Genomic DNA, 27814 nt, shown 5'->3' with positions numbered 1-27814 from the left:
TTCTAATGTGTTTTCTTCTGTATTTCTGTGTTCCTAACACTTTTTGTAGCAGCAGAAACAAAGCTCATTGTGTTAAGTGCAATTATTGTATCTTCTCTGGTTCTTCTGAGTATTATTATATTGTTTCTATAATACTGTATACTTTTACAATTTTAATGTTTTCAATCCTGTTTCTCCGGGAGACTATTTTATCACAACTATTTCCATATTTCTGCATATTTTTGTTTCTTTTCTAAATTATTTTTACTATTAAAATTAATATTGATGTATGGGATTGAGGAATAGAGATAAGCTGTTTCCTACAGTGTTAAAGCCTACAGTATTATTTTAACCACAAATGCTTCTTAAATTCCATACACAAGCCTTAAATTTGATACTCTTGGCTATTGTGTTATACAGATGCAGTAGGATACAAGTTTTGAGAATGACTAAATTACAACTGATATATATAGATATATATATATAGATATATATATGAATGAAGTCAAATCAGACATTCTAAATCTTTCAGAGTCCCAAGATATTAGTCAGAATCCCATGTTGTAAAAACACTAATCTGTAAGTATGTGAGAATAGCGTTTAGTGTCACAGCAGGACGAGGAGCTTCTCAAGGACAATGTTTTGTGTTTTACAACTTACCTTTAAATACAGAGGGGCATAAATGCTTACTTGATCTGATAAACAAGGAAAATAAAGGAAAAGAAAAACCTCTCTATTAGGAAAAAACTTTTAATCTGTGAATGAAACTGCTGCTTTTCGTTTATAGTTTCTTTGTGTTAAATTGTAGCAGGGGCTCGTCATTGTCCCTGTCACTCATCTGTGCACACAGGGTGGCATTGTGACCTCATTTCATTGTGGAGCATGGAAACCAAGCTCCAGCAATTTTTTTTTTTCCAGCGAAGGCCATCCACATTCAACTCCCCTTCCAGAGTTGCTGGGGAAACTGAAACAGTTAACCCACACAAGGTGCGTTGGGTCACGCCTGTCACCTGGTGAGCTCTCAGCAAACCCATCTACTGCCACTGTTGCAAGTGTGTTTTGGTGCTGATATGATCCAGAGAATGAGTCCAGCTCAGCTCAAGAATCTGCCCTTTTTTTCTGTGTGACATAAACAATTCAAAGCCTTGGCACATGTGTCTGAATGTGAAATAGTTTAGGGGGTTCTTCTCCTTCAGGGTTTTTCAGAACCATTGGTTAATTATTTTAAAAAAATAGAAAGTTATAGCCACACTTCACAGACTTGATGTCATGATTACACCTGAGTGATTCCAGATGGGAATTTTAAAAATTAAGTATAAAGCCATGCATCCCATTTCTTAAAATTTAAAAGAATCTAGGAGAATATTTATCAGACCTAAGAAGTCGTTCTTAAAACAGTGGGAGAAACCAAAAGCAAAGTTACAGATTCCAACACTGAGCAATTTAAGATCACTTTAAAATTAGTTCAGTTAAGAAAATGGTGAACACCTTTGGGCAGAGGGCTTACCTGCTTGCTGCCCTGTCCTGGTGTGTACACGATGATGGACTGACTCCAGGCTTTATCCGTGGCCAGTCAGCGGCAGTGACAGAGGAAATGCAAAAGGCAAAGATCCATAATGAAAAGACCATTCCGTCTCCCAGTGATCCAACAGTGTAGCCTTGATGTACGGCCCTACACCAGCCATGTTACCAATGGGTAAAGATGGGATGAAGCTGCTGTGGGAGGGCATTTGCCAACAAGCCTTATTATTAAAAGAACCCACTGGCAATAGTGTATGAAACCATAGGTTACACATACAGCTGACCCCGACATATTAAGTAGCCATTTCAGGTAACAAGGAGTTTTCTGTATAGTCACCCCTTCATGGTTAATGTCTTTAAGCAGAGCTTGTGGAGTTAAGATGATAGATTGGCTAGTCACTGTGAATTGTCACTCCTGCAAAGTATTAGATAAGCGTCGTCCTGCAGCTGCATCCTACTCTGATGTCACCTTCCTACTGTAATAAAACCCGCTGTTTCTTTCAAAGACACAGACTTCTAGCAGCTGTGGATAAGCTTCCCTGGAAACAAACCTGTCCATAAAAATATTGAGCCCATTATAAATTACAAAAATATGAACTATAAGGAAAATATATTTCATGTAAAACTGTTTCTTTACCCTGAATTCCTTGAGAGAGTGCCTTTCTCTCTACTCCCAAAGCTGCCCCTGCTGAGCAAGGGTACTGACCCTGACTGGTAACTTACCAGATGCTGTGTTGCCAACATGTATCTGAATAGAAGCTCTGCTTCCTTTTAGTTTAGCCTCATGGTATTTAGGCTCCTTTTAATAAGAGAACTGAGAAAAATCCAAAGTCAAGAAGTTCTTAACAACTTCCCTTTTTTAAAAAAGATAAGCTATAGTCTCCTAGAGACTCAGCCATCGGGTGCTGACAGGCCCACCACTCATTTCCAGCTAGGGGTTAGAAACCACAAGCCTTGGACAAATAGATTCTAGAAAAATCATCTGGGTTTGGTGTTTGGGAGTGTGTATGGGTGTGAGTGTATGTTGGTGTGTGTATGTGTGTGTGTGTTTGGCTTTTGAATTTTTGCCTAAACAAAGATCACAATAACAGACTTAGATTTCATGCTTTGTTAACAGTTGATTCGGAGCTGAGAATTTTTCTTCCTGCTGTCTTTTACACGTATATGTGTACAAATGTGCATAAATATGTATATGCAAACAAGTACAAGTATATATACACAGCGGTGTCTATGTAAATAATACATATACATTTATGATATGGAGAAGTAAGTAAGTTTAAAAAAAGATCATCAGAGTGGAGGGACAGATGCTCTTGAAAATTAAGTTTGGCAACAAACACTACATGCATGCCTAGAAGAGAATGTAAAAAAAAAAAAGGATAGTTACTGCATACTTTGCCTTTCTGCTGTGTTTCTTAAAAATGACTAGTCAATAAGGCATTTAAAATAATTGTTGGTTTATGAATTATAGCACTGGAGATAGGGAACATAAGGCCTCATGGAAGCCACATGCTATACGACACAGTGACACCCCAGCCCCGGACCACATATTTAAATCTGGCTTTCATTTACTGGTTCCTCCTCTTACAAGAACCCATTTAAAATTGATTAATGAGCCTCCAGATGTGTTGTTCTCTTTTCTGAGAGACTCTGCATGGGAATCTACATACTTTCTCTAAAGACCCACTCAGAGCTCTTTACGAGCCACACAGTACAGCGTGGATGTGTAAGAGACATGCAGGAGTCTTTGCTGTGGGCCACGGCCATGAGTGGCCTATCTTCATCACCCCAGGAGGGAGCTGGTACATCAGTGTTTTAGGCTACAGAAAATGAGCCCTTCAGAAGATTTCTGAAACTGCGTAGTCCATGGCTGGCATGGCAGGATAGTACTTCTAGTCTATGTTCTTCACTTCCCATCTCCCGTCTTTGTGGATCTCCTGTTGTGCAGGGTGTGGAGGCCACCTGACTGCTTTTCTTTCTGTGTTTTGTAAAAGGAGTTTTGGGGCAAGGTAGTTTCAGAACAAGGTAGTTCTGAAAAGCTGAGGATAGGGCTGAATTTCAAGGTAACAGCCACTGGCCCGAGTCCTCTGTTGTCCTTTTAGCTCTAAGACCTTTTCTGTACAGAGATCTGTCCAACTTCGGGTGTGGTGTAAAGTCCTCGCGTGTCCTGCTTTCTTGGTTGAGATTTTCAAAGGTGAAACAGAGTGGGAGTGAATTAGCAGTTGCTGCTGCTGTTTGGTAAATTCTTAAGTACCTGTTCTGTGTGAAGCATGGCAGAGCAGGTGCTACCACCCATCCCGAATGAGCTTGCAATCCCACCAGCAGTGGAGGAGTGTTCCTCTTTCTTGACATCCTTGCCGGCATCTGCTATCACCTGAGTTTTTGATCTTAGCCATTCTGACTGGAGTGATGTGGAATCTCAGGGTCGTTTTGATTTGCATTTCCCTGATGACTAAGGATGTTGACCATTTCTTTAGGTGATTCTTGGCCATTTGAGATTCCTCAGTTGAGAATTCTTTGTTATTTTTGCTTATTTCTTTTGGTCCCTGGGCCTTAAATATGCTGACTAACTTTGTGAAACAAAAGATAGATAATCTGATAGCAAAATCTATTCAGATACATTAAGTTAGCTATGGGGGGCCATGAGACTCAAGATGAGGTTGTTATTCTATCCAGGGTGTTCCCAAACCCCATCTCCACCCAACCTAAAAGAGGGGACTTCCACCCCTAGACCAAGCAGAGAGGGGCCACCCAGAACCCCCTCTGTCTGGCAATCTGAATTCTTGCTTAGGCTGCGAAGCTAAGCACTGCAAGGGAATATATATATATATAAAGTTAAAAATATGTTTCTGGGTTCCCTGAGAGACAAGCCTGACGGCATAGAGGTTGATATCAAAAGTATCCCCTCTCCAGGAAAAAGACATCGGGATGGGTATGGCCCTCATGCCTCACTGAACAACGACAGGAGGACTGGAGCCATTACAAGGTCCCCTTTAATTACTGGAGGTCAGGCCTCTATTCCCGCCTTGGCAAGATTAGAATCGCCATAGCCCTTCTATACTTGGATAAGGGAGGAGATGTCAGGGACAGCCCTGCTTATATACTGAAGGCCTAAAATCAGCCATAAGCCTAAAATCAGCAATAGGCCTGACTTACATGCCTGCTAACACAAAGTTTTGGGTCTCTATGGAAAAAACACTGAAACAGAGGGCTATAAACTATTGTAAACAGGCAGCTTTTGTTGAAATCTACCAGCCTGAGTAGTCATGGACCTGGTAAATAGGCAGCCTTTGGCAGATAGTACCAAATTAGATAAGGACAAGTGAATCATAGGCAGAGTCATAGTGACCTGACCCCTGAACCTTTACCCAGCTGATACCCTGTTCTGAAAGATATCTGTACTCCCCCTGAACACCTATGGTCCTGTATCATCCCCTTCCCCACATCTTGTATTTTTGTGTTTATAACCCCCATGTTAAATAGTAAAAATTTTGATTTGATAAACACACACACACACACACACACACAGTGTTCCCCTGGTTCTGCTGACTTAGCTCCTGACAATCTATTTTCTTGTTCTCAGAAATACTTTGAATTATAAAATGTTATTGTGGTTTTTGATAATATGCTGGGTAAAATAATCTTTATTGATCTCATTTTAAACATCAAAGTTTGTAGTGAGTTAAAATGTCCTTTAACATAATTATAGGTCATATTTATTTTCATATTGTAAAATGTTAGTTAATCTGTTGAACGTTTTAAAAAAATGGATTCCTTTTTGAGAATTTCATATATGAACACTATATTTACATAATTTTCCCCTTTCTCTCCTTCCTCCCACTTTTCCCAACCCCCATACTTTTTGAATACATCTTATTGTTTAATTATTGTTTATATATGTATACATGTATAAGTATATATGTTTATACAAATATTGATAAATAAAGAGTTTTTGGAAAAAAAAGAATATTTATAATCTGTCTATTGCAAATGTATTTGCTGTTTTATTTTATTAAACTCTGACTCCATAAGGTGTCTCAGAAAACTTCATATTTACTCTATATTTACACTTCTTTTTTTAAAGACTTAAGTTTCATGTAACCCAGGCTGGCCTCAGACTCACTATGTAGCCAAGGATGACCCTGAACTTGTGGCCCCTCCTACCACAACCTCCCAAGTGCTGGGGTTACACATGTACACTACAAGGCCGTATTAGCACCCTGTATATCAGGCAGGTACTCAACCAGAGTGCTTCCTTCCCAGCCTTGACTCTATTACTTTAATATTAGCTTTCTTTTGAATATTTTTACTTTTCCAAACCCAGTGGGAATAATTATTGACTTCCTAAGTAGTCTCCAAAATTCATATATATATGTTGTTTCACTTTTGTACCTTATAGAGAAACTCTAAAAGGAGTCTACATATTTTTATTTTTTATTATATTTGTTTATTTCGTGTGTGTGTGTGTGTGTGTGTGTGTGTGTCATAGACTATGTGTGGGGGTCAAGGACAGCGGAAATCAGCTCTCTCAAACTCTCATGTTGGTACTAGAGATTGAACTTGCCTCAGCAGGCACTGTCTCACCAGCCATCGATATCCTTTTTGAAGCAAATATACCTTTATACATTTATAGGATACTTGTATTTTATTTTATATTGTAGAGCTGATACAGAAGGATTTTAATATTTGGCTTGGGGAATTTTAATTTTTAGCTTGAAATACCCTAAATGTTTTCTTTTAAAAAATATATGTATATTTTTTTGTTTGTAGCTGGTTTTAGAAGAAGTTTTCGTCTTAGCAGAAAAGATAAGAAAACAAATAAGTCCATGTATGAATGCAAAAAGAGTGAGCAGTATGATGCTGCGGACGTGCCCACATACGAGGAGGTGATGCCCTACCGGCGGCAGACCCATGACAAATACAGACTCGTTGTCCTGGTTGGTAAGTTGTTTGCTTTGTAATCCTGAGCAAATTAGAAAAACACTAAGATTTAAATTTGAAGTTTTTCATAGTTGAAGCTTTCAAGCTAAAATTCCCTCTTTCCAGAACACCTTGCTTAGTCTCTGAAGTGAAGTGTTTGTCTGGTTGTGTTTGTGATTGTTCTGGTGCTCTGGAGGCATACCTCATCAGTAGCCTGCCGTGCTGTGGGGCCTCTGTTGCTGATGGATTAGAAAATTCACTGTAACACAAGAAGCATCAAGACTACTAAATCTTAATATGTTTCTTAATGAATATTTGAATATTTGTCAATGAATATTTGAATATTTGACTATTTGTAAGTGAAATGCTTGAATATTTGTTAATGATGTTCTTTTCAATTCAGTTTGAGGCAGTAGCCATGGTGTAAGCTACCTACAGCAGTTAGACCATCATGAAATGAGTTCCAGCAGGTTTCAAACCATTTTACAGTGTGGGGAGGTATGTGCCTGAAGAGTAGAGTTCCTGCCTAGCGTTGGGCTCAGTCCTGAGGACTGTAAAATTCCAAGTTCGGGCAGACCAATGTCTGCAGTGGTTGGCTTGACTCACATTACCGTTCTAGACAGTGTCTTGTGCAGCCTTCACTGACATGACCCCCGTGACCTTATGTTCCTCCACTCCTGTCCCTTACTATGTTTCTTTTAAAATGTGGTGAGAGCTCTGTCAGCTTCCAGGACTGAAGCCAGTGGTTTTGCAAAAGTTTGGGGGTAGAGGAGCATTGTGTCTCTTGTTAATTCGTACATTATAAACTTAAGATGACAGTTAGGGGAGGAATGAGTGTAATTGGGAGGGTGAGGAATCGGCCAGTTTCGTAAGGAGAACTCCTTTGTAAGCTTGTTATATGTTATCTGAGACTGATGGGGGGGGGTGATTTGTGAGAAGCAATATGGTTTTCTCTTACCAATGACACTAGAGTTGATCATTAACCTGAAAGATAGTGAAATTATTTATCAGAAATACAGGATTGCATACAAAGAAATTCAAAGTTTCCTTTCTTAGTAAGGCCCACCTTTCTGTAGTCTCAGCTACATCTGGAAGGGGAGTTCCCATAAATGTTAGTTTCCACTGTGCTCACAGAGCCCAGTCTTAATGTTACAGTTGCCACCGTGCTCACAGAGCCCAGTCCATACAGCACCCAGGGATCATGCCTGAGACTGTGGCCTTACACATGGAGGCTACCTGAGACCCACCATCTTCTCTCCCCATTGCCCCTGCTGCAAGCATCTGAGCAGCCTCCCTGCATTCCCGCCCCCCCCACCCCCTCTTCCTCAGCCCAGGATGGTAGATGATTCTGGAAAAGGGACAGCCAACTCCTGGGCTTCCCAAGAGGGGCCAGGAGCAGACAGCTAACTCCTAGGCTCCTCAAGAGGAATCAATACAGTTCAATTAATTACGTAGTACTCTGTGGCAGAGTACACCAGCCATCCTGGACCTTTCTTAGGAGAGGACAAAAATGCAGAATACCCCATTAGCCTTCCATCATTGAAGCCAAATACTTGAGATAGTTAACTAATAGCGATAAAAGAGAGTGGCACAAGTGGAAAGCCTCACATCTGCACCCAGGAAACCGCTTAGAGTCCCAGCACAATGCACCCCCAAATACAATGTAAAATGACCTTTTGCTATACACTACATCTGAAATATGAGTTAATTTCAAGTGATCATGTGGCATTGGGCCATGGCAGGGCCATTTCAGAGAGAGGATGTGCTCATCCCTGCAACAGAGAGCAAAAAAAAAAAAAAAAAAAAAGAAAAAGAAAAAAGAAAAAAAAGAAAGGAGCCTCTGCAAGTACCATGTCGGCTGCCTGGCAACAGATGTTCCCTGGTCCTGTTTTCTCATCTGAAAAGCAGAGATGATAAGAGGTTTGCTAGTCTTGCAAAGATTCAGACTTGCTCCTAACACAGGCTATGTTCTGAGTAAAAAGGCATTCTTTCATATTATCTGAAAATACCTTTAAAATAAACGTGAGGTGTTCTAGCCTTACATGCCTGCTGACTTTGCGCCTCAGCCTTTGAAATGACTGTGTAGCAGCCAACCATCTGAGAGAAGCACTTGGATGATAGATGCACAGTTTAGAAATTCTACTCTACTCTCGGTTAACTGTTATCCCTCACGACTACACACTGAAGACATTTCTTCAGCCTCTGTGATGTGTGCGGGTAATGGATGGAAATTCTATTGGAATTTGGAAATTCTGTTCTGTTCTCTGTTAACTGTTGTCTTTCCTGACTGCACACTGAGAACATGTTTCCTTCACCTCTGTGCCGTGTGCGGGAGGGTGGGAAGACAATGTTGTGCCTTCTTTACTCTCACTCATGTTGTCAAAGCTGTGGGGAGGAATGACCTTGGCAAAGAGGGTGTTAGGTAAATATCACTGGGAAGATACAGAATACTTTCAATAGTGTCACAATATGCTATTCTTAGACTCAGTGTTCAAAAAGTCAGATTCAGCCAAGTTGGTGCCATTCAAAAATACAGCATCAGAGAACCATGAGACCTGATCAGAAATACTTGATTTTCTCTTCTTTGGGTAAACATGTTTTTCCTAGGCCACATTTTAGTCCCTGATACCTCACTGGTATTTCTATTAAATTTCCTTCTACATTTAAAAATATTTCTTAAAAAGTATTAGCTGTTCCTATACAACATATCATATTTCATCTTTAGTAAAAGCTGACTTTCTAAAAAGTAATAAAGTCAAATGATGTATGTGAGCTTGTGGGGTGGATGAGGATAAAGGGGTGGTCTGAGAAGCCACACACACACACACACACACACCAAAAAAAAAAAAAAAAAAAAAAAAAAAAAAAAAAAAAGCCCTTTCATGCTTTAAGCCAAAATGAGGGCAAAAATTCATTTTGTGGATGTTCAGACAATTTGTGACGTGTTCTGTCTGGCTCTTGAGCATAGGGAAGAAACTAAAAATAAATCTCTATATATTTCCCATTTACAACACAAGTGGTCAGTTTGATGTGGTCTTCCTCTGGGCTAAATTGTATGTGTTTCCTGAAGACTGCTATGCAAAGGTGCTTTGAGTAAATGGACATTTGTAAGAATGTCATCATTTTCTCCCAAAATAATGATAATGGCACAGCTGCATAAGACAGAATACATGCTCATAACTGGGCTGCTCCAGAGGTATCTATATAAATACTCTGAAACCAGAAGTCACAATCAAATTTATGAGTGTGTGGTGGGCTTAAAATCATCCTGTGTACAGGAGACAAGTATGATCTTTATTAGAATCACAGTTGGCTTCTTATGCCTGTCGTCTATCTGAAATATGTATACTAGGGGTTCATTCCTGGCATGGGGTGTGGTTCTTTTCATTGAACTGTTTTTTAGTGAGCAGGCACTGTTCTGAGCACTGGGTTCTCTGGGTTACAACAGAAGCCTTTGTCCTCCAGCCATCTCTATTCTAGTGGGATAAGATGAACTCAATATTTATTCATAGTAGCAAATGCTGACGGCTATGGCTGTGGGGAGCCGACAGAAGGTGGCCATCATCCTTGCAGCCATCTTGAGCCTATACCCTGATAAGAGACTTGATTACAATAGCCTACAACAGCTGAGCACACTCTGATAACATCTTGTTTTAGATACCCAGGATTTTCCCTTGGGTGTGTGAGACTTAAAGGTGTGTGACTTAAGGGCGTGACTTAGAGATCAGATTTAGAGACAAGACCTAATGGCATGACTTAAAGGTGTGACTTAAAGGTGTGGCTTAGAAGTGAGACATATAAAAGGTGAGAGGCAGACAGAAGAAATTATTATTAGGTATTAGACACTTGTACTTGGATGAGACTAGAGACTAGAACTTGGAACTGGGAAAGAGACTAGCAATTTAGGACTGGGATTAGGACCTGAGACTTGGTACTAGGAACTAGGAACTAGGGACTAGGAACTAGGAACTTGGAGAGAAGAAGAGAGACTGAAGAATAAATGGGATTGAATCATACTCTGTCTAGTCTCCATTCTTTGAGTCCGTCCTCACTCTCTCTCTTGCTGAACCCCGACCCATGGACCGGAGCAGCTTGGGGCAGTGCGGGCTCTAACAGTTTAGCCCCTAAGGCTTTTGGCAGTGTGGGTTTCAACATTGATAGAGCGGTCCCCGACATTTTGGCCCCCAAACGTGGGCTAGTGCGGTTCTCTACATTTTTGGCACCCAACGTGGGGCAGCTCGGGCCGCAACATATGGCCACTTGTGTGGATAATGGATGTGGTGAGCCATGTAGAGGAGGTGGCTTGCAGTGCTAGTCAACGGAACTGTGAGTTTGGGACTAACAGAATGGATTTTGAATGAGATCCTGTCATCTCCAATGAAAGGTCGTATTTGGAAGAGTTAGGGAGGAAGGAAGTTACCATTACCAGTGCCCTTTGCTTTGCTTTGCTAAGGAAGGTGACTATGATTGGGTTTTGACCTTTCACTTGTATTGTATTCTCGTCATAGCTGGGGTAGAAAGTGGGAGATGCAAAACTTAAGTGGGTTCACAGCCCTGCTTTAGAGGAGTGTTTATTCAGCAAATTTTTATTCTCATTTTCTTCTCTGATTTTGTTTTATGCTTGGGCATTTGCTTATGAATTGATGCCTCATTAAGAGCATTTTTCTCCCATTGTGAAAGTGGCAGAAGAAACAAGCTCTGATTTGACTTACTGTGAACGTAGCTCTACTCCACAGTGTCACTTTGGAACACTAAACTCCAGCCACCATCTGATCCATCTGAGCATCTAGTGGTCATGGATCAAATAGAATAGCCTGGCTGTTTGTATTTTATGCCTAGAGCAGTAAAAGACTATTGCTATAATATGATAAGTAGACGTTTTACAGCATGTGTCTGATCTGAGAGATACCTAGGGGCTTGGTTGTCTTTACCTTGCAATAAATCAAATGAATGGGTGTGTTTTTTTTAGGTAACGATGCAGTTTGAGTTCCTATGGTAGACTCCAGTGATTCTGGTATTTTTCTCTGGATAGTAAAGAATGAAAAGTCTGGCCAAGTACAATTTTTAAAAAAGCCTATAGGGAAATGCAGGATTTTTTTTGTGTGAAGCAGTGTAAGTATACTGGGGTTGCATACTGAATAGAAGCCAGATCCATGCCAGTAACTCTCTCTGTGATAGATTATTTTTGGCTTGTGCCTAGATGTCAGGGCAGGAGAAAACATAAATAGTACTTGGTCAGAGCAACACATGTCCTTCCAATATTCCACTTAATATTGGATATAAATCCAAATATCAGAAAGAAGTCTATATAAACAAGAAGGATCTGTATCACTAATGTGTTGCTGTGGTAGATACATGAATAGTTTGGTCCTCTCTATTGACTTATCTTTCCCTGTGTAGTTACTTTTCTATTAGATTATTAATATGATACGTCTTTCATCTGTAAGGCACTACTTATATTTAAGTTATTAAATGGAATTTGATACTCATCAGTATTAAGTCACACTGTACACAGAGGCTGGGGATTGCTCAGTGGATAAAACACTTGCTAAGCTTGGCTGAAAGTCAGATCCGCAGCATCTCCCACATGCACACACATATGCACATGCATACGGGGACACACACACAGAGGGGAGAGGAACACACATATATACTTGTAAAACAGACTCATACAAAAAGGAAACATTATACTAATATGGCAGGAATCAAAATCATCTTGTGTTCATCCTTAGATTGTGGAACATATGCATGTGTGTATGTGTATATATCATATTTCACTGATTTCAACAAACACTATTTTCATCGTAAACACATCATTGTTGTCATCAATTTTCATTCTGAAATAGCACTGCCACATAAATAAGTCGATGATTGAAAGTCCAGTGTGCAGTGTGTGATGAAGGTGTGGCCTTCCAGTTATGTGCTCCCATGAGCAGTCCTTCTGACAGTCTTGCAGAATACTCGCTCTAGTTTTCACAGCTTTGTCCCAAGCTCTGGAAACATTACCTAGCTGATACTTTCTGTATTCTTTTGGCATTTTTGTTTTTTTGTTGAATGTATCTGTTTCTGATTTACAACGTAGCTCTTTCTTGAAACCCTTTTGCAGAGTGAAAACTGTGTCAACTGTGAACTAAGTTTGAATGTATAGTATGCTAAATTCTGATATAAAGTTAGCTCTATGCAATGTCTGTTGCAGGTGATAACCACATGACTGTGTACCCGGCACTCTGGAAGCAGAGGTAGCCAGATCACAAGTTCCAGACCAGTTCAGGCTGCACAATGAGAGTCTGTGCAACCAGAAATGAAAAGTTCTTAGACTGTTTCTGAAAAAAAAAAAAAAAAGATGAAAATCTGAAGCAAGCATGAAGCCATGATGTCAACAGACTCTAGAGTTATTGGAGAAGAGTTGTCACATTCATGGGACATTCTCATATATACACATGAACATATATATTAGCAATAGTCTTAGCATTCAGGGCCTCAAGAGAATCTTGAGGTCAGAGTCAACCTGGACTATATAATTAGACCCTGTGTTGAAAAAGAAACAAATAAAATTAGGGGAGGAGGGTTTTTTAATCAGTTTATTGATACTTTACATGGCTGTATTTCTTTAACTAAAATGATTAACCTTTTAAAAACAAAATCACATTTCTGCCTGTTTTCATTAAGATAAAACAAATTAAAATTTTATTTAATCACATTTTCCCCAAAGACTTCTAACAGAGGTCTGCTGTAAATGGTGTTCTTTCTTCTTCCCAATGTGATTTTGTAAATTTTCACAAAATGCATGTATTTTTTTATTTTGGCTAGCCAGATTTAATTTTATGTACACGAATATTTTGTTTCTGTTAGTGTATCTGTGCACACTCTGCATGCAGTGCCCTCAGAGGCCAGAAAATGAAGCTGGAGTTACAGGTTGGTTTGAGCTACCATGTAGGCACTGAGAACCAAATGGAGGTTTTCTGTGCTCTGAATCACTGAGCCACCTTTCCAGTCCCTATTTATTTATTTAGTATATTGGGGATTGAATCTGTAGCATTGAGTATACCAGGCTATTGCTGTGCCAACGATTTCTATCCCAAGCCCTATGAAATGTTTTTAAAATGAAGCATATAATTAATTTACATTTGTTTTGTAAGTTTTCCTGGGCGACATGAACAAACGTGTATTCACCCCAGGTGGGACACACCTGTGGTGTGCAAACACACCACAGAAACAACTCAGTGAGAAACAGCTCACCAGTGAGTTTATTAGTGTTATTTACAAGGGAATAGGTGTCTTGAGTCAGCTGCATCACTGATGATGCAGGAATGATGAAGTAGGAAGGCTTGGTCCCTGGAGCTCTCAGACCGCTCCATCGGGAGTTTCCTCCCTACAGCCATTCTGTACTGCTTATCTAACAGGGGGGGACTATGAATTGTACAACTTTCTGGGCTTCCTGGGGCTTTTCCGTTTCGTGACATCCCCTAATTCTGTGAACCTTGGTCTTCCCTCTGAGAAAGACTGTTTCTATTCAGAATCATCTGGAGAATAGTGTTTCTGGTTTGATTGTGAACACTCTTTTTCTTTTTAGAACTAGTAAGTGCATCAGCCTCAGTTTACTGTTTCAATTCCAAATTAGTGAACTAAACTGAGCTCAGTGAGCTTCAGGGCTTTTACTGGCATCATCGCCGTGTTTGATTTTCCTTAATCCTAAGTGAAAAAAGTTGGAAGAGCTGTGTCCTGATGTGCATCCAGGCTGTCCAGGTTTGCTACACACTTAAGGTTCTTTTCGCCTTCCCAGAGTGTCTCACTGTGTCCTTGGAATGTTTGTTGAGAGGTCAGCAGATATTGCCTGTGCCAGTTTTCTTAGCTGCAAGCTTAAACAATCACTGTTGAATGTATGGGTTCTAGGAAGGCCTGAAGAAGCCCAGGACACCACCGGAAGCCATTGCTGTAGGCAGCACAGAACCTGACTTCCTGTTTCCTCTATGTTGTTTTGATGAATGTGTAGACGGAGTTGGGAAATGTAGACTTGCAAGTCATAGGAGCTTTAGAATAACCTGGGAGCCACATGGCAAGTCCACCCTTTAGAAAGACATCTGGTCTCTTGTGTTAGTTTTCTTCTCTGTAATAGGGCGTGATACTTTGAGAGATGTGTTGAGGGTTCCTGATGACCTGTGTTACAGATGCCTGCTGCTGAATGCCACCCCCTCCCCAATTAGAGTCCCCATCAAACCAAAGCCCTGTGAGCTGTAGAGTATCAGCACAAACCTCCATCCACCTTATCATTAACAAGAACCATTGAAAGCAAACTATAAAGCCATCTACTTATGTACAAATAAGCACATTTCACCAAGTTTGGTAAAGGTTTACGTGCTGAAGGAGACAGTGCATCTTTGCAGAGGCCTGTGTATGAGTGTTCACATCCCTCCGTTGCCTGAACATAGATCATGCGTTCTAAATATAAAGTTAACACTGATGTGATTGTACCTGCTCATGAGCAGGGTTATGGGCCACAGATGTGAATGTGGGTTTTGTTTCTGTTTTTATTTTTTGGAGTCAATAAGAGACTGACATTCTTCCCCAGCATGGGTGCAGAGTGAGCAGAAGTCCCACAGGGAAGTTGCCTCGTGCGCATCCGATGAGCATGTTTTATAAATAAAGGTAATTTGAAATTCTGCCCTTCCTTTGGATGTTTCGTGAGACTAAGTCTACCTCTGCAGGTCACAGTCTAGAAGAATCTAAATCTGAGGAAATTCAGACAAAATTTTTTCCTCTGTTCATGCCTAGTGTGAGTGGGCATGACTTCGTGGCTGCGTAGTGCAGCTGGTTTGTGAGGGTGACACCCTTAGCTGTCAGGTGGGACTGAAAGCAAGTGTGATTGGCAGTTGAGGGTGCCATCCTAGGCTTGTCATAGCTTTCCCTACTAAGTCAGCCATATAGTTTTTTCTTCTGAGTTAAAATAAATCATTGGTCTTAGAGGCTGGGGGTGAGGGGTATTTGTTGTTCTTTGTTTGCTTGTGATTTGGATAGAGTATGAAATAAGAGACTTCTGTTTCTCCTTAAAGAGTCTTTCCTTTTAGGAAGGACTTCAGGACTGGGAGGCATGGGGGAAAAAATCAAATTTCCACCACTTTCTTTTATGGAGTAGGCCCTTTATGCTTTAGTGTTTGGAGTACTTTGGTGGGGCATAAGTAGCTAGGTTCACTTCATCTGTACACACAATAGTATCTCATTGAAATGCCTTTTTCTTGTTTCTTTTCAAGAATATACTTATCTTATTGTTGTACCTTAAGATAGATGGAATTCACAGTCCTCATGTGGTTTTAGAGACACCTTCAGAGTGCCCGTCTGCTTGCCCTTCTCCATAAAGAGCTTCTCCTAATATCAGGTTTTATCTCTGCATATACACACAGAAATCTCAGCCCTCCCTTCCTTAGTGTGCTGTGACCCTTATCAGAATGCAGGGAACTAGCGTTCCTGGAACTTACTGCACCTAATGGCACCCATCACCTGTTGTGCTTTTGCTGAAGAGTGAGTCACATTCAGTGTGTCTCTGAATCTGACCACCATGTCCAAGTGACGTAGGTGCAGGTGCTGTTTAACCTCCATTTCACTGCCCATAGTTCACTCATGTTTTACCCCCCTGGTACCATACATTGCATAGGTGCAGGTGCTGTTTAACCTCCATTTCACTGCCCATAGTTCACTCATGTTTTACCCCCCTGGTACCATACATTGCATGAAATTTAAATGAATGATCTAGGCCCTGACGATAAGGCATGCTGGTAGCACACTTGCCTAGCATGTGTGAGACCCTGGGCTCTAGCTCTGGTAACACAAAATCAACACAAGTGCCTGTGATTTGCTAGCTGTGGAAATAGTAGATGAGTGAGGCAGGAGATGTCTCTGTATTCACAGACCTCACAGTCTGTTAGGGGATCACAGGAAGTAAGCAGGCATATGTAATTAGTGTGGTAAGTCTTTTGAAGTGGGAAAGTATAGGAGACCATGAACTTGGTACTCCAGAAGTTAAGGTAGGGCTGGAACCCAGCCTTCTGTGGCATTGGATGTGCATCCATTGCTCAGGTTAATGATGTTCTGCTGCTTGTAAGGTCAAGCCCAGTTGCTTCTATTATCTCACTTTGCTTCACTTGACCTGTTGTCTTTTTGTCAGTTAAGGTCACCTCCCTCTTTCTCATTATGTTAGTCACCTTTGTCACTAAAAACAAATGCCTGAGTAAACAGCTTAAAATGATTAGCGGGGCTCACTGTTTAAGTGGTGCCAGGCATGGCCTGCTGACCCCATTGCTGGGAGGCTCCTGGCAATTCGAAAGCACCAGAGTGGAAGGGCATGGTAGGTGGGAGGATGCTGGCCAAATCATGGTGGCCAAAAGACAGAATGAAATGGAGGGAGGCTCCAAGCTCAAGGTATGCCTTCCTACGTGGGCTCCACCATTCAGCCATTGACCAAGCCAGAGCCCTCGTGATCCAGTCATGTGAGCTGCCATCCAAGCCGTTAACATAACTTTAAGCAGGTCACCCCTGTAGCAGACCCATGACACTCCATGTTCAGGTAAACTTGGTCATGGTTTCTATCCAAATGCTGGTGTTTACTCCACCTGTACCTGTGGGCCTTTTGTTTCTGCGATTGTTTGTACACTGTAGTTCTGGAGCTCTTAAATCTGAGCTACTAAGTGGATGCAGACATCTGACTTAGTTGTATGTTTTCCTTCTGGTCATGCGAAAGTTGTGTTGTTAGAAATTACATTCTTTTTTTTTGTTGTTGTTGTTTTGCTGGTCCTAGGGAAGCATAATAATTTGGAGAGAGGAACTGTATGTTCTAGTAAGTTATAGTAACTGAATGTCACTTGAGCATATCATTGAGTTCTCATGGAGTCTTAGAGAACAAAGGAACATTGACAGAGAGACAGGCTCCTGACAGCCTTGCAGTAAAGGTAGAGGGCGGTCATGGGGCAGGGTGAAGGCAGAAGTGCCAGTGAGAAGGAAGGTATGGTACCCAGCCCTCCCCTTCCCCTCCCCTCCCACCATCCCCTTAACTCTGAGTTCCCACTTGGCTGGCCTCGTCTCTGTATGCCTGCAAGCTCATCAGTATCCTTTTTTTTTTTACAAGTCTTTTTGCCCACAGAGGAGAAAGAGGAAGGCAGAGGAATACTCAGACAATTCCTGTCCCATACTGAGTTCTGGAGCTTTGCAATGCACTCCCGAGAGTGCACTTGATCTTCCTGGGACGGAGATGGTTGGGGGTGAAGTGGGGGTGGAGCAGGGGTGGGACAGGAGGTCACCTCCAGTATCCTAGAAGGAGAAGTTTGGATAGGAGCAAGTTGGGAAGCTGGTTGTGGGGCCTCCACTCTAACTGTGTCTCTGTACAGTAGACCCCAAGCACAAGGAAGGGATGCCAGCTGTGCAACTGACACTTCCTGACCTTTGGGTCCAAGATAGTGTTCACAGCCACTCTTTGGGCAGTTTGATTGTTTACTTCCAATCGCCACCTTGACTAGCCGTTTTCTTTAACTGTAGTGTGCATCTGCCATCTTTCGTTGTCATGGCACATGCCGTTTGTCTTGCTCATTATATGTCCCGTGTGTGTGCATTTGGTTGATTTAAGTGCATTAAGGCCTGTGGCAGCTTTCAGGTTCTCTAGCCTGAAATTTTCTTGGCTAAAAAAATCTCTAGCCAATAATTTTCTTTTATTGGAATCTAAAAAATATTTTAAGAACAAAGTGATCGTTCAGGACTGTTCAGCCCAATTTTAGGTGATGGTACATGGATTAATTGGTTAATATAGTCAGCCATTATTTAGTATGCTATATTTTAAGTTTTCTGGGGGGAAAAAGGTAAGCATATAAACTTTTTTGAAGCAACTCTAGAAAGCCAGTCCTTCTCATATGTCTAGCTTAACTAGACTTCTAGAAACAATGGATTAGACTCCCACGCTCAGTCTCTGCTGCCTTCTGTTTCAGGTCCTGTCGGAGTCGGGCTGAATGAGCTGAAGCGGAAGCTTTTGATCAGTGACACACAGCACTATGGTGTGACAGTTCCCCGTGAGTTCTCTGGCACTTGGTGGTTCTCCGAGGACATTAGTAAATGTTCACAGCAGCCTAGGAAGCTTACGTAGTGCTGATTACTGTTCTCACGATTCCTCCCCTAGGTCACCTCAACCATGTACAGCACATAGTGATATCACATTTAGAGAGGGAACTGGGCCAGCAGAGATTCAAGAATCCCCCATACTGCACAGATGATTGGCAGGTTATTTTTTTTTATTTCAGCTTACCTACTGGAGATTTTTGTGGTGACTTTTAATGCACAGATGACACCAACTTATAGTTACAAATTATATTCTAAATAAAACAATCTTACTGTTCTGTTCCCCCAAGTAAGTGCTAGTATTTTCCAGAGTTTTTTTTTTTTTAAAACGAGTTTTATGATTAGAAAGACTAAACCACAGAGAGCTGGAAGAGACTTCTCAGAGCACCAATGTTTCTTAATTATCTTTTATATGTAGTAATTGGCAGGTAGCATTTGAAATGGGCCTTCCATAGTTTAATAGGCCAAATATGGTAGGTTTCTCTTGGGTACACAGAATTAGATCTATTTTTATAAAAATGGTTTTTATATGCATTTTTACAAATGAAATATGATACTTGAAACATCGTGATCTCCAGAATAAATGGCTTTTGACTACTTAATATGTTGATGTTAGCAAGCCGTCTGAACAGCCATGGAGAAAGGTTGGCTTTTTCAAGTGGTTTTAGTGCTGCATTTAAGAAAAAAATCATTTGTATATTGCCCTTAGCAATGTTCTCTAGTTTTGGAAGAGTTCAACTGTAGTTTTAAATTATAGTGTTCTGCTACCTCCAGTTACTTCTTGTTACTACATTTTTCCAAATTACTGTTTGTAATCACTTGTAGCTGTAAGTAAGGGGACTTCTGGTTTCCAACCACCCAGATGAAAGGAAAGAAACATGTGGAATGGTGCAGGGGTGGGATTTTTTTTTTTTTTTTTAAATTTAATTCCCTTCTCTTAACAGATGTTGGATTCCAGTATACAAATAATTAGAAAATTTTACCGAACAGTTTCTAACCTTATCAGGTGCATGATTGCAGGAGAAACCTAGAAGGTTCCAAATAGATTACAAGGGGGAAACAGAATCATCATTTTCCTGCTGTGTCATCTTCTTCATTTGTCCTGATTTATATAACTCTCTATCCAACAGCAGAGAATGGGTTGTGTTTTCTCCAATTCACAGAGGAGGAACTGGGTAGAGACAATGCTTCACTGAGAAGAGGAACAGAGTAGAAACAATGCTTCACCGAGAGGAAGAACAGGGTAGAAAGGATGCTTCAGTGGAAAGAGGAACTCGATAGAAAGGTTGATTCACTCGGACTTGGAAGCAGGTTTTATGACCTTGCTTCTTCAAAGACTTGCTTTTGTTCAGTGTAAACACAGTACCTGATAGTACCAACCTCAGGGAGAAAAGAAATTGATTCCATCCTGGTGGGGAAGGCATGGCAGTGGTCTTGTGTGGCTGAGACTTGCATTTGAACCAGGAAGCGATCGGAGAGCAAAGCCAGAACTGGAGGCCAGCCTAGACTTTCAAAGTCTCCCCCCTAGTAATCTCATCTCCTGAAGGTTTCACAACCTCCAAAGATGGCCCTGCCAGCTGTGGAGTAGCAGAACATAAGCCTGTAAGGACACTTCATGCTCAAAGCTAGACAGATCTCATTACCTCCTGTAAAGAACTGTCCTTTCAAACTACTGTAGCCCAGGAAATATGTGTGTTCGATATGGTCTGCTGTGATAGTTGTAGTGTTACTGAGAATTTTAAAACATGGCACTTGGGCCTAAGTTTTGCCAGACACTAAGATCATATCACGGGGAAAAGAAAAAAAAAAAAAAAAAACAAAAAAAAAAACAGGAAAGTTGCAAGGTTTAGACTCACCAAACAGTCCTTCATTGTTGTTACTTCCTGCTTTTAAACAAGATTCACTTGTAAACATGTCAATACCTAGACTCCTATTCAGAGTGTTTCCCAGGCTTGGTAAGATCCCTCTCAGGCTCATAGGGAACCGTATCTGAGTTCTGTATTTATAGAACGCCTCCCCAGTGATCCGTGGTGTCAGAAGTGTTGAGCAGGCGCAGTGGCTCAGTGTCCTAGTTAATTCAAGAGGAACATATTTCAAGATCAGTTTTGCAATTTCCAATTGTATTGCTTTGCAGAATACTTTGAGCAAACCCTGTAATTTTAGAGAAAGCTTTTTATTTTGATTATAGTAGTATTCTATTTGATACATACTTCTGTAATTTTATTTTCTAAAACATACATTAAATATCCATTAGAATCTGTAGATAAGAGAAATGGTGTTGCTGTAAGGCAATTTAATAACTCTATTATTAGTTTTTAATATGACCCATCCAGCCCCCCGATAAATGAGAATAGTCATATTGACTTGTTTAATGAGCTTTAAGCACAATTACTAGGCAATTGCCCCCAAATCTATTTTTTTACACTAGTCTGGCTATTTTCCAGCTGTGTTCAACCAGCTCTTGGAGGCCAGTATTTAGCATTTGAATGCAAACCAGCAGACCAACCCCCTACAACATGGAGCTATCTCATGTGCATTCATGGAAGCTCAAGCTAACACTTTAGAAAACTAAGTACTATAAAACTTCTCAAATACAGTAGGAGCCACAAATTTAATTTTACACCCAATGGAACTGTGTGAGGTCATCAAAAGACATGTACTCTGATATTTTTTATTCAATATTTTATTCATTTACATTTCAGATGTTATCCCCTTTCCCCACTCCCCCCACACACACACCCAATTAATCCTCTATCCTTTCAAATGAAGACTGTTATTTCCAATTTTGTATTGATTTCTAGACCAGTCTGTGATTGAGTCCGAATAGCTAGTCACCTTTAAGAAAAATACAAGAGTCATTATAACTTCTCTTTTTGATTCTATGTCCCACAAGGTCTAAAAACTTGAGGCAAGGCAGCTTGTCCCATCTGGGATATAGGCAAGCAAAGGTGGGTCATGTTTAATACAGCTCCCCAGTCATCCTTGTCAGGGCACTCAGCAAGCTCACAGGTCAGCATCATTCTTTGTCTCAGCATCAGCATGTCTCACCAATCATTCTGGCAGCCACCATGCTCCTTCAGCATCCTAAAGAAAAATCACCAACATGCCCTCTTCTCCATATTACATACCTGGTCATCCCTGAGTTTGATTGTTTCTGCCATCTACTCCTTCTTGGTGTGTTTGCTTCTTTTTGTTCTAGAGATTGCAGGTGTGTTATCAAGCTGCTAGTGTATACTCGCTCTAGTTTCTTTCTGTAGGCTCTTAGAACTATGAGTTTTCCTCTTAGCACTGCTTTCATTGTGGCCTATAAGTTTTGGTATGATGTGCTCTTCATTTTCATTAAATTCTAGAAAGTCTTTAACTTCTTTATATTTTTCCCTGACCAAGTTATCATTGAGTAGAACATTCTTCAGTTTCCACTTGTATGTGAGCTTTCCATTGTTTTTGTCATTACTGAAGACCAGTCTTCCATAATCCATGGTTATCTGATAGTATGCATGGGATTTTTTCAATTTTCTTGTATTTGTTGAGCTCTGTTTTGTGATCAATTATATGGTCAGTTTTGGAGAAGGTAACATGAGGTTCAGAGAAGAAGGTATATTCTTTTGTTTTGGGATGGAATGTTCTGTAGATATGTGTTAAATTTATTTGGTTTATAACTTCTCTTAGTTTCACTGTGTCTCTGTTTAGTTTCTGTTTCCAGGATCTGTCTGTTCATTTCTGAGAGTGGGGTGTTGAAGTCTCCATTATTATTGTGTTAGATGCAATGTGTGCTTTGAGCTTTAGTAAGGTTTCTTTTATGAATGTGGGTGCCCTTGCATTTGGAGGATAGATGTTCAGAATTGAGAGTTCATCTTGGTTGACTTTTCCTTTGACAAGTATGAAGTGTCCTTCCTTATCTTTTTTGATAGCTTTAAGTTGAAAATCGATTTTATTCAATATTCCAACTTGTTTCTTAGGACCATTTGCTTGAAAAATTGTTTTCTAGCCTTTTACTGTAAGATAAGTTTCTGTCTTTGTCACTGAGGTGTATTTCCTGTAAGCAGCAAAACTCTGTGTCCTGTTTAGGTACCTACTCTGTTAGTCTATGTCTTTTTATTGGGGAATTGATTCCATTGATGTTAAGAGATATTAAGGAAAGATGATTGTTGTTTCCTATTGTTTTTGTTATTAGAGGTGGAATTATGTTTGTGTTTCTATCTTCTTTTGGATTTGTTGGAAGTAGATTATTTTCTTGCTCTTTCTAGGGTATAATTTCCCTCCTTGTATTGGAGTTTTCCATGTATTATCCTTTGTAGGGCTGGATTTGTGGGAAGATATTGTATAAATTTGTTTTTTGTCATGGAATATCTTGTTTTCTCCGTCTATGGTAATTGAGAGTTTTGCTGGGTACACTAGCCTGTGCTGGCATTTGTATTCTCTTAGGGTCTGTATGACATCTGTCCAGGACCTTATGGCTTTTATAGTTTCTGGTGACAAGTCTGGTCTAATTCTGATAGGTCTGCCTTTATATGTTACTCGATCTTTTTCTCTTACTGCTTTTAATATTCTTTGTTTCATGTATTTGGTGTTTTGATTATTATGTGACAGGAGGTATTTCTTTTCTGTTTTAGTCTATTTGCAGTTCTGTAGGCTTCTTGGATGTTTATGGACATCTCTTTCTTTAGGTTAGGGAAGTTTTCTTCTATAATTTTGTTGAAGATATTTACTGGCCCTTTAAGTTGGGAGTCTTCACCCTCATCTATACCTATTATCCTTAGGTTTGGTCTTCTCATTGTGTCCTGGATTTCCTGGATGTTTTGGGTTAGGAGCTTTTTGCATTTTGCATTTTCTTTGACAGTTGTGTCAATATTTTCTATGGTATCTTCTGCACATGAGATTCTCTCTTCTATCTCTTTTATTCTGTTGGTGATACTTGCATCTATGACTCCTGATCTCTTTCCTAGGTTTTATATCTCCAAGGTAGTCTCCCTTTTTGATTTCTTCATTGTTTCTGTTTCCATTTTTATGTCCTGGATGGTTTTGTTCAATTTTTTCCTCTGCTTGTTTGTGTTTTCTTGTAATTCTTTAAGGATTTTTGTGTTTCCTCTTTAAGGGCTTCTACCTGTTTAACTGTGCTCTCTTCAATTTCTTTGAGTGTTATTTATGTCCTTCTTAAAGTCCTTTATCATCATCATGAGAAGTGATTTTAAATCTGCATCTTGCTTTTCCAGTGTGATGAGGTATTCGGGACTTGCTATATGGTGGGAGAACTAGGTTCTGATGATGCCAAGTACCCTGGGTTGCTGATGCCTATGTTCTTGCACTTGCCTTTCACCATCTGGTTATCTTTAGTGCTACCTGCACTCACTGTCTCTGTCTGATGCCTGTCTTTTCCTGTTATGTTGGTTGTGTCAGATCTCCTTAGACTCCAGCTATCTCTGAAATCCTGTGATCCTGAGATCCTAGGTGTAAGACCTCCTGGGAGTCATGTTGCCTCTGGGATCCTGAAATCCTGGTGTGACCAATCTCCTGAGATCCAGTGATCCTAGATCCTGTGTTCGTGAGTGTGTTAGAGTTCCTGGGAGTTCGGCCCCCTCTGGGTTTTGTGGGATTGGGTGCAGAGCTGAAGATCAAGATCTGCTCAGTGCTTAAGCGCAGACCAGAAGGAACCGGTGTCCCTGGCCAGGAGTGAGTTCCTGGGGCCTTGTGGGTCCCAGTTACTTCCTGTTTGGGGCGAGTGATGCTACCTTCTTACCTAAGATCCTGCAAGGGTTGGAGCTCCTCGGAATCCCGATTCCTCTGGGTTTTGTGGGAGTGGGTGCAGAGCTGAAGCTCAAGATCTGCTCAGTGCTCAGGCACAGACCAGAAGGAGTACTCTGATATTCTTATAAACATTCTTCCTAAGTGTCTGAAGCTGAAAACTACCCAGAAGCCACCAATAATGAGTAGATTGGCAAATCATGGCTCATTTACATAGTAGATGCTAGAATACAGATGGATACGTCTGTGACTCCCTGTGCTGAGTTCATTGCATAAAGACTCTATGGACAAAGAAAGAAGCAGATCTTGGGAGTGTGGAGCTTCTTAGCCCAGGTGCCAGACATGTACTAGTCACTACAAGAAGACCTGAGTCTTTTTAGTTCATTGTCATTGTTACTAAAGACAGACACACGAAAAGAAGCAAATGGAAAACATATTGTATGAAAGAAAATTTTTTAAAAAGTGAGAATGTGGTGTTTGTTGGTTTTGGGGTTTTGTTGCTATTGTTGTTTATTTTATTTTTACCTAATCACTTTACATCCTGTTCACTGTCCCCTCCCAGTCATCCCCCCCTTTTCCTCTGAGTGGGTGGGATCCTCTGGGTATCTCCCTACCCTAGCACTTTAAGTCTCTCCAAGGCTAGATGTTTCCTCTCCCACTGAGGCCAGACAAGGCAGCCCAGCTAGAAAAACATATTCCCTGTACAGGTAAAAGCTTTTGGGATAGTGCCCATTCCAGTTATTTGGGTCCCACATGAAGACCAAGCTGCATGTCTGCTACATATGTGTGGGGAGGCCTAGGTCCAGTCCATGTATGTTCTTTGGTTGGTGATTCGGTCTCTGAGAACCCCAAGGGACCAGGTTAGTTGATTCTGTTGGTTTTCCTGTGGAGTCCCTATTGCCTTTAGGGCCCACAGTCCTTCCTCCTATTCATCCATAAGAGTCCCCAGGCTCCATCCACTGTTCAGCTGTGGTTGTTTGTATCTATCTGAGTCAGCTTCTAGGTAGAGCCTCTCAGAGAACTGTCTGAAAGCATAACAGAGTATCTTTAATAGTGTTAGGGATTGATGCTTGTCTATGGGGTGGGTCTCAAGTTGGACTGTTTATTGGTTGGCTATTCTCTCAGTCTCTACTCCATCTCCAATCTCTGCATTTCTTGTAGACAGGATAAATTTTGGGTTGAAAAACATTTTTTTTTTTCTGTCAGAGAGAGGTAGTTTGTTGAGCATACGCCCCAGAATTGGTCTACCAGGGCCATAGTCCAGATTCAGGAACTAGATCATGACCTTGAGTTAAGATTCTACAGCGTTGTTTTTCAGCCTAAAATTCACAAATATCTGTGCCAAGTTATTTCACCAATCAGGATTTAGGGATGGGGGATTTCTGTGGGAACATGTTTTTGTTGTACATTTATCCTGCTCCCATTGGTTAGGGTATTTAACTGTGACAAGGGACTTGCCTTGTCTAATATTCATGTCCTAATTTGTCTACCAGCATGGGACTTACCCAGGCTAACATTCATGTCTTCTCTTGCCAACCAGGATGTCAGTTACCCATGCATATTTCACTTTCTCCCAAGTAGGATGTAAGTTCTGAGGGAGATCTTGGGAACTTACACTTTATTGGGCCACTCCTGAAAATGGAAGTCTTATTTCAAATAGTTTCTTATATTGGTGCAGATGTCTTTCTTGTGAGGTCTATCTCAGGGGCAGCTTATAAAGGCAAATACCATAAAAGCTTATATATAGATTCAGGGAAGTTGTTGGTTAGGTGATTGGTTCAGGTCCAAGCTTATTATGGATAACTATATAAAACAGTTCTACTGACTTTTATCATGTTTGGTTTCCAAGGGCATAGAACATAACCAAATACAAAATCTATCTTAGTATTAGAAAATTTTCTAGTAACACCAGAAACATATGAGAAAGTTTCCTATTAATGGCAGATAAAAGTTATTTGGGCCTTAACGTTTTACCTAACTCTCTTTTTATTATCATCTTTAATCTTTTTTGACAGTCAAGTTGTTATCCCCCTCCTGGTCCACCCTCCGACAGTTCCTCATGCCATTCCTCCTCCCCCATCTCCAAGAGGATGTCCCCACAACTCCACACTCAGCAAGGACTCTCCATTCCCTGGGGCCTCAAAACTCAAGGGCTAGGTGTATCTTCTCTCACTGAGGCCAGACTAGGCAGTCTCTGCTCTGTATGTGTCAGGGCCCTCAGTCCAGCTGGTGTATGCTGCCTGGTTGGTGGCTCAGTGTCTAAGAGATCTCAGAGATCCAGGTTTGTTGAGACTGCTGGTCTTCCTATGGGGTTGCCCTACTCATCAGCTTCTTCCAGCTTTTCCCTATTTCAACCACAGGGATCCCTGACTTGGTTGTGTCTAAGTATCTGCTTCTATCTCAGTTAGCTGCTTGTTGGGGCTCTCAGAGGGCAGCCATACTAGGCTCCTGTCTGAAAGTACATCATAGCATCAGTAATGGTGTCAGGCCTTGAAGCCTCCCCTTGACACTTTGGACTGCTCACTTGGACACTTTTGCCTTGTTAACCTTGAGATTGGCCCCAATTTGGGCCAGTCACTGGACCTCCTTTCCCTCAGTCTCTTCTCCACTTTTGTCCCTGCAGTTCTTTTAGACAGCAACAATTCTGAGTCATAGTTTTTTACTGTGGGATGGCAACTCCATCCCTCCACTTGATGCCCTGTCTTTCTACTAGAGGTGGATTCTACAAGTTCCCTCTCCCCACTGTAGGGCATTTCATCTAAGGTTCCTCCCTTTGAGTCTTGAGATTCTCTTACTTCCCAGGTCTCTGGTACATTCTTGAGGGTCCTCCCACCTCCCACTATCTGAGGTTGTATATATTCATTCATTCTGCTGACCCTTGAGGCTTCACTTCCTGGTTACTTCAATACCTGGTCAGGTCCTCCATTTCCCCTGCTCCTCCACCTCCACTCTCCAATCCAGTTCCCTCCCTCCCTCCCTCCCTCCCTCTCCTCTCAGCTTTCTTTTCCCTCCCAAGTAGAATTGAAGCATTCCCACTTGAACACTTTTGCCTTGTTAACCTTCTTCAGTTCTGTGGATTGTATCCTACTTATTCTATACTTATTGGTTAATATCCACTTACTAGTGAGTACATACCATGTGTATTCTTTTGTGACTGGGTTACCTCACTCAGGATGATATTTTCTAGTTCCATACATTTGCCTGCAAAACTCATGATGTCCTCGTTCTAATTGTTGAATAGTATTCCATTGTGTAAATGAACCACATTTTCTGTATTCATTCTTCCATTGTGGGACATCTGGGTTGTTTCCAGCTTCTGCTTATCACAAATAAGGCTGCTATGAACATAGTGGAGCATGTGCCCCTATAACTTTGTGGGGCATCTTTTGGGTATATGTCCAGGAGTGGTATAGCTGGGTTTTCAGATAGACCTATTTCCAGTTTTCTGAGGAGCTTTCAGATTAATTTCCAGAGTGGTTGAACCAGTTTGCAATCCCACCAGCAACGGAGGTGTGTTCCTCCTTTTCTACATCCTTGCCAGCATGTGCTGTTGCCTGAG

At 40.9% G+C, this 27814-nt stretch overlaps 1 protein-coding gene across 2 annotated transcripts in view; it reads left to right on the top strand.

The window, feature by feature from the left end:
- The window catches only part of Mpp7 (MAGUK p55 scaffold protein 7), a 223632-nt gene that overhangs the window by 175006 nt on the left and 20812 nt on the right, over positions 1 to 27814 (top strand). For both annotated transcript variants that reach the window (XM_034510726.2, XM_076939672.1), the window contains exons 12-13: positions 6271 to 6441; positions 18387 to 18467. In XM_034510726.2, the coding sequence (XP_034366617.1) occupies positions 6271 to 6441; positions 18387 to 18467 (252 nt within the window). The remainder of the gene's footprint in view (positions 1 to 6270; positions 6442 to 18386; positions 18468 to 27814) is intronic.

This window comes from Arvicanthis niloticus, chromosome 8 (genome assembly GCF_011762505.2).
Source record: "Arvicanthis niloticus isolate mArvNil1 chromosome 8, mArvNil1.pat.X, whole genome shotgun sequence".
NCBI lineage: Eukaryota > Metazoa > Chordata > Mammalia > Rodentia > Muridae > Arvicanthis > Arvicanthis niloticus.
The sequence above is the reverse complement of the archived record's forward strand: the minus strand, read 5'-3'. Positions and strand labels throughout refer to the sequence as shown.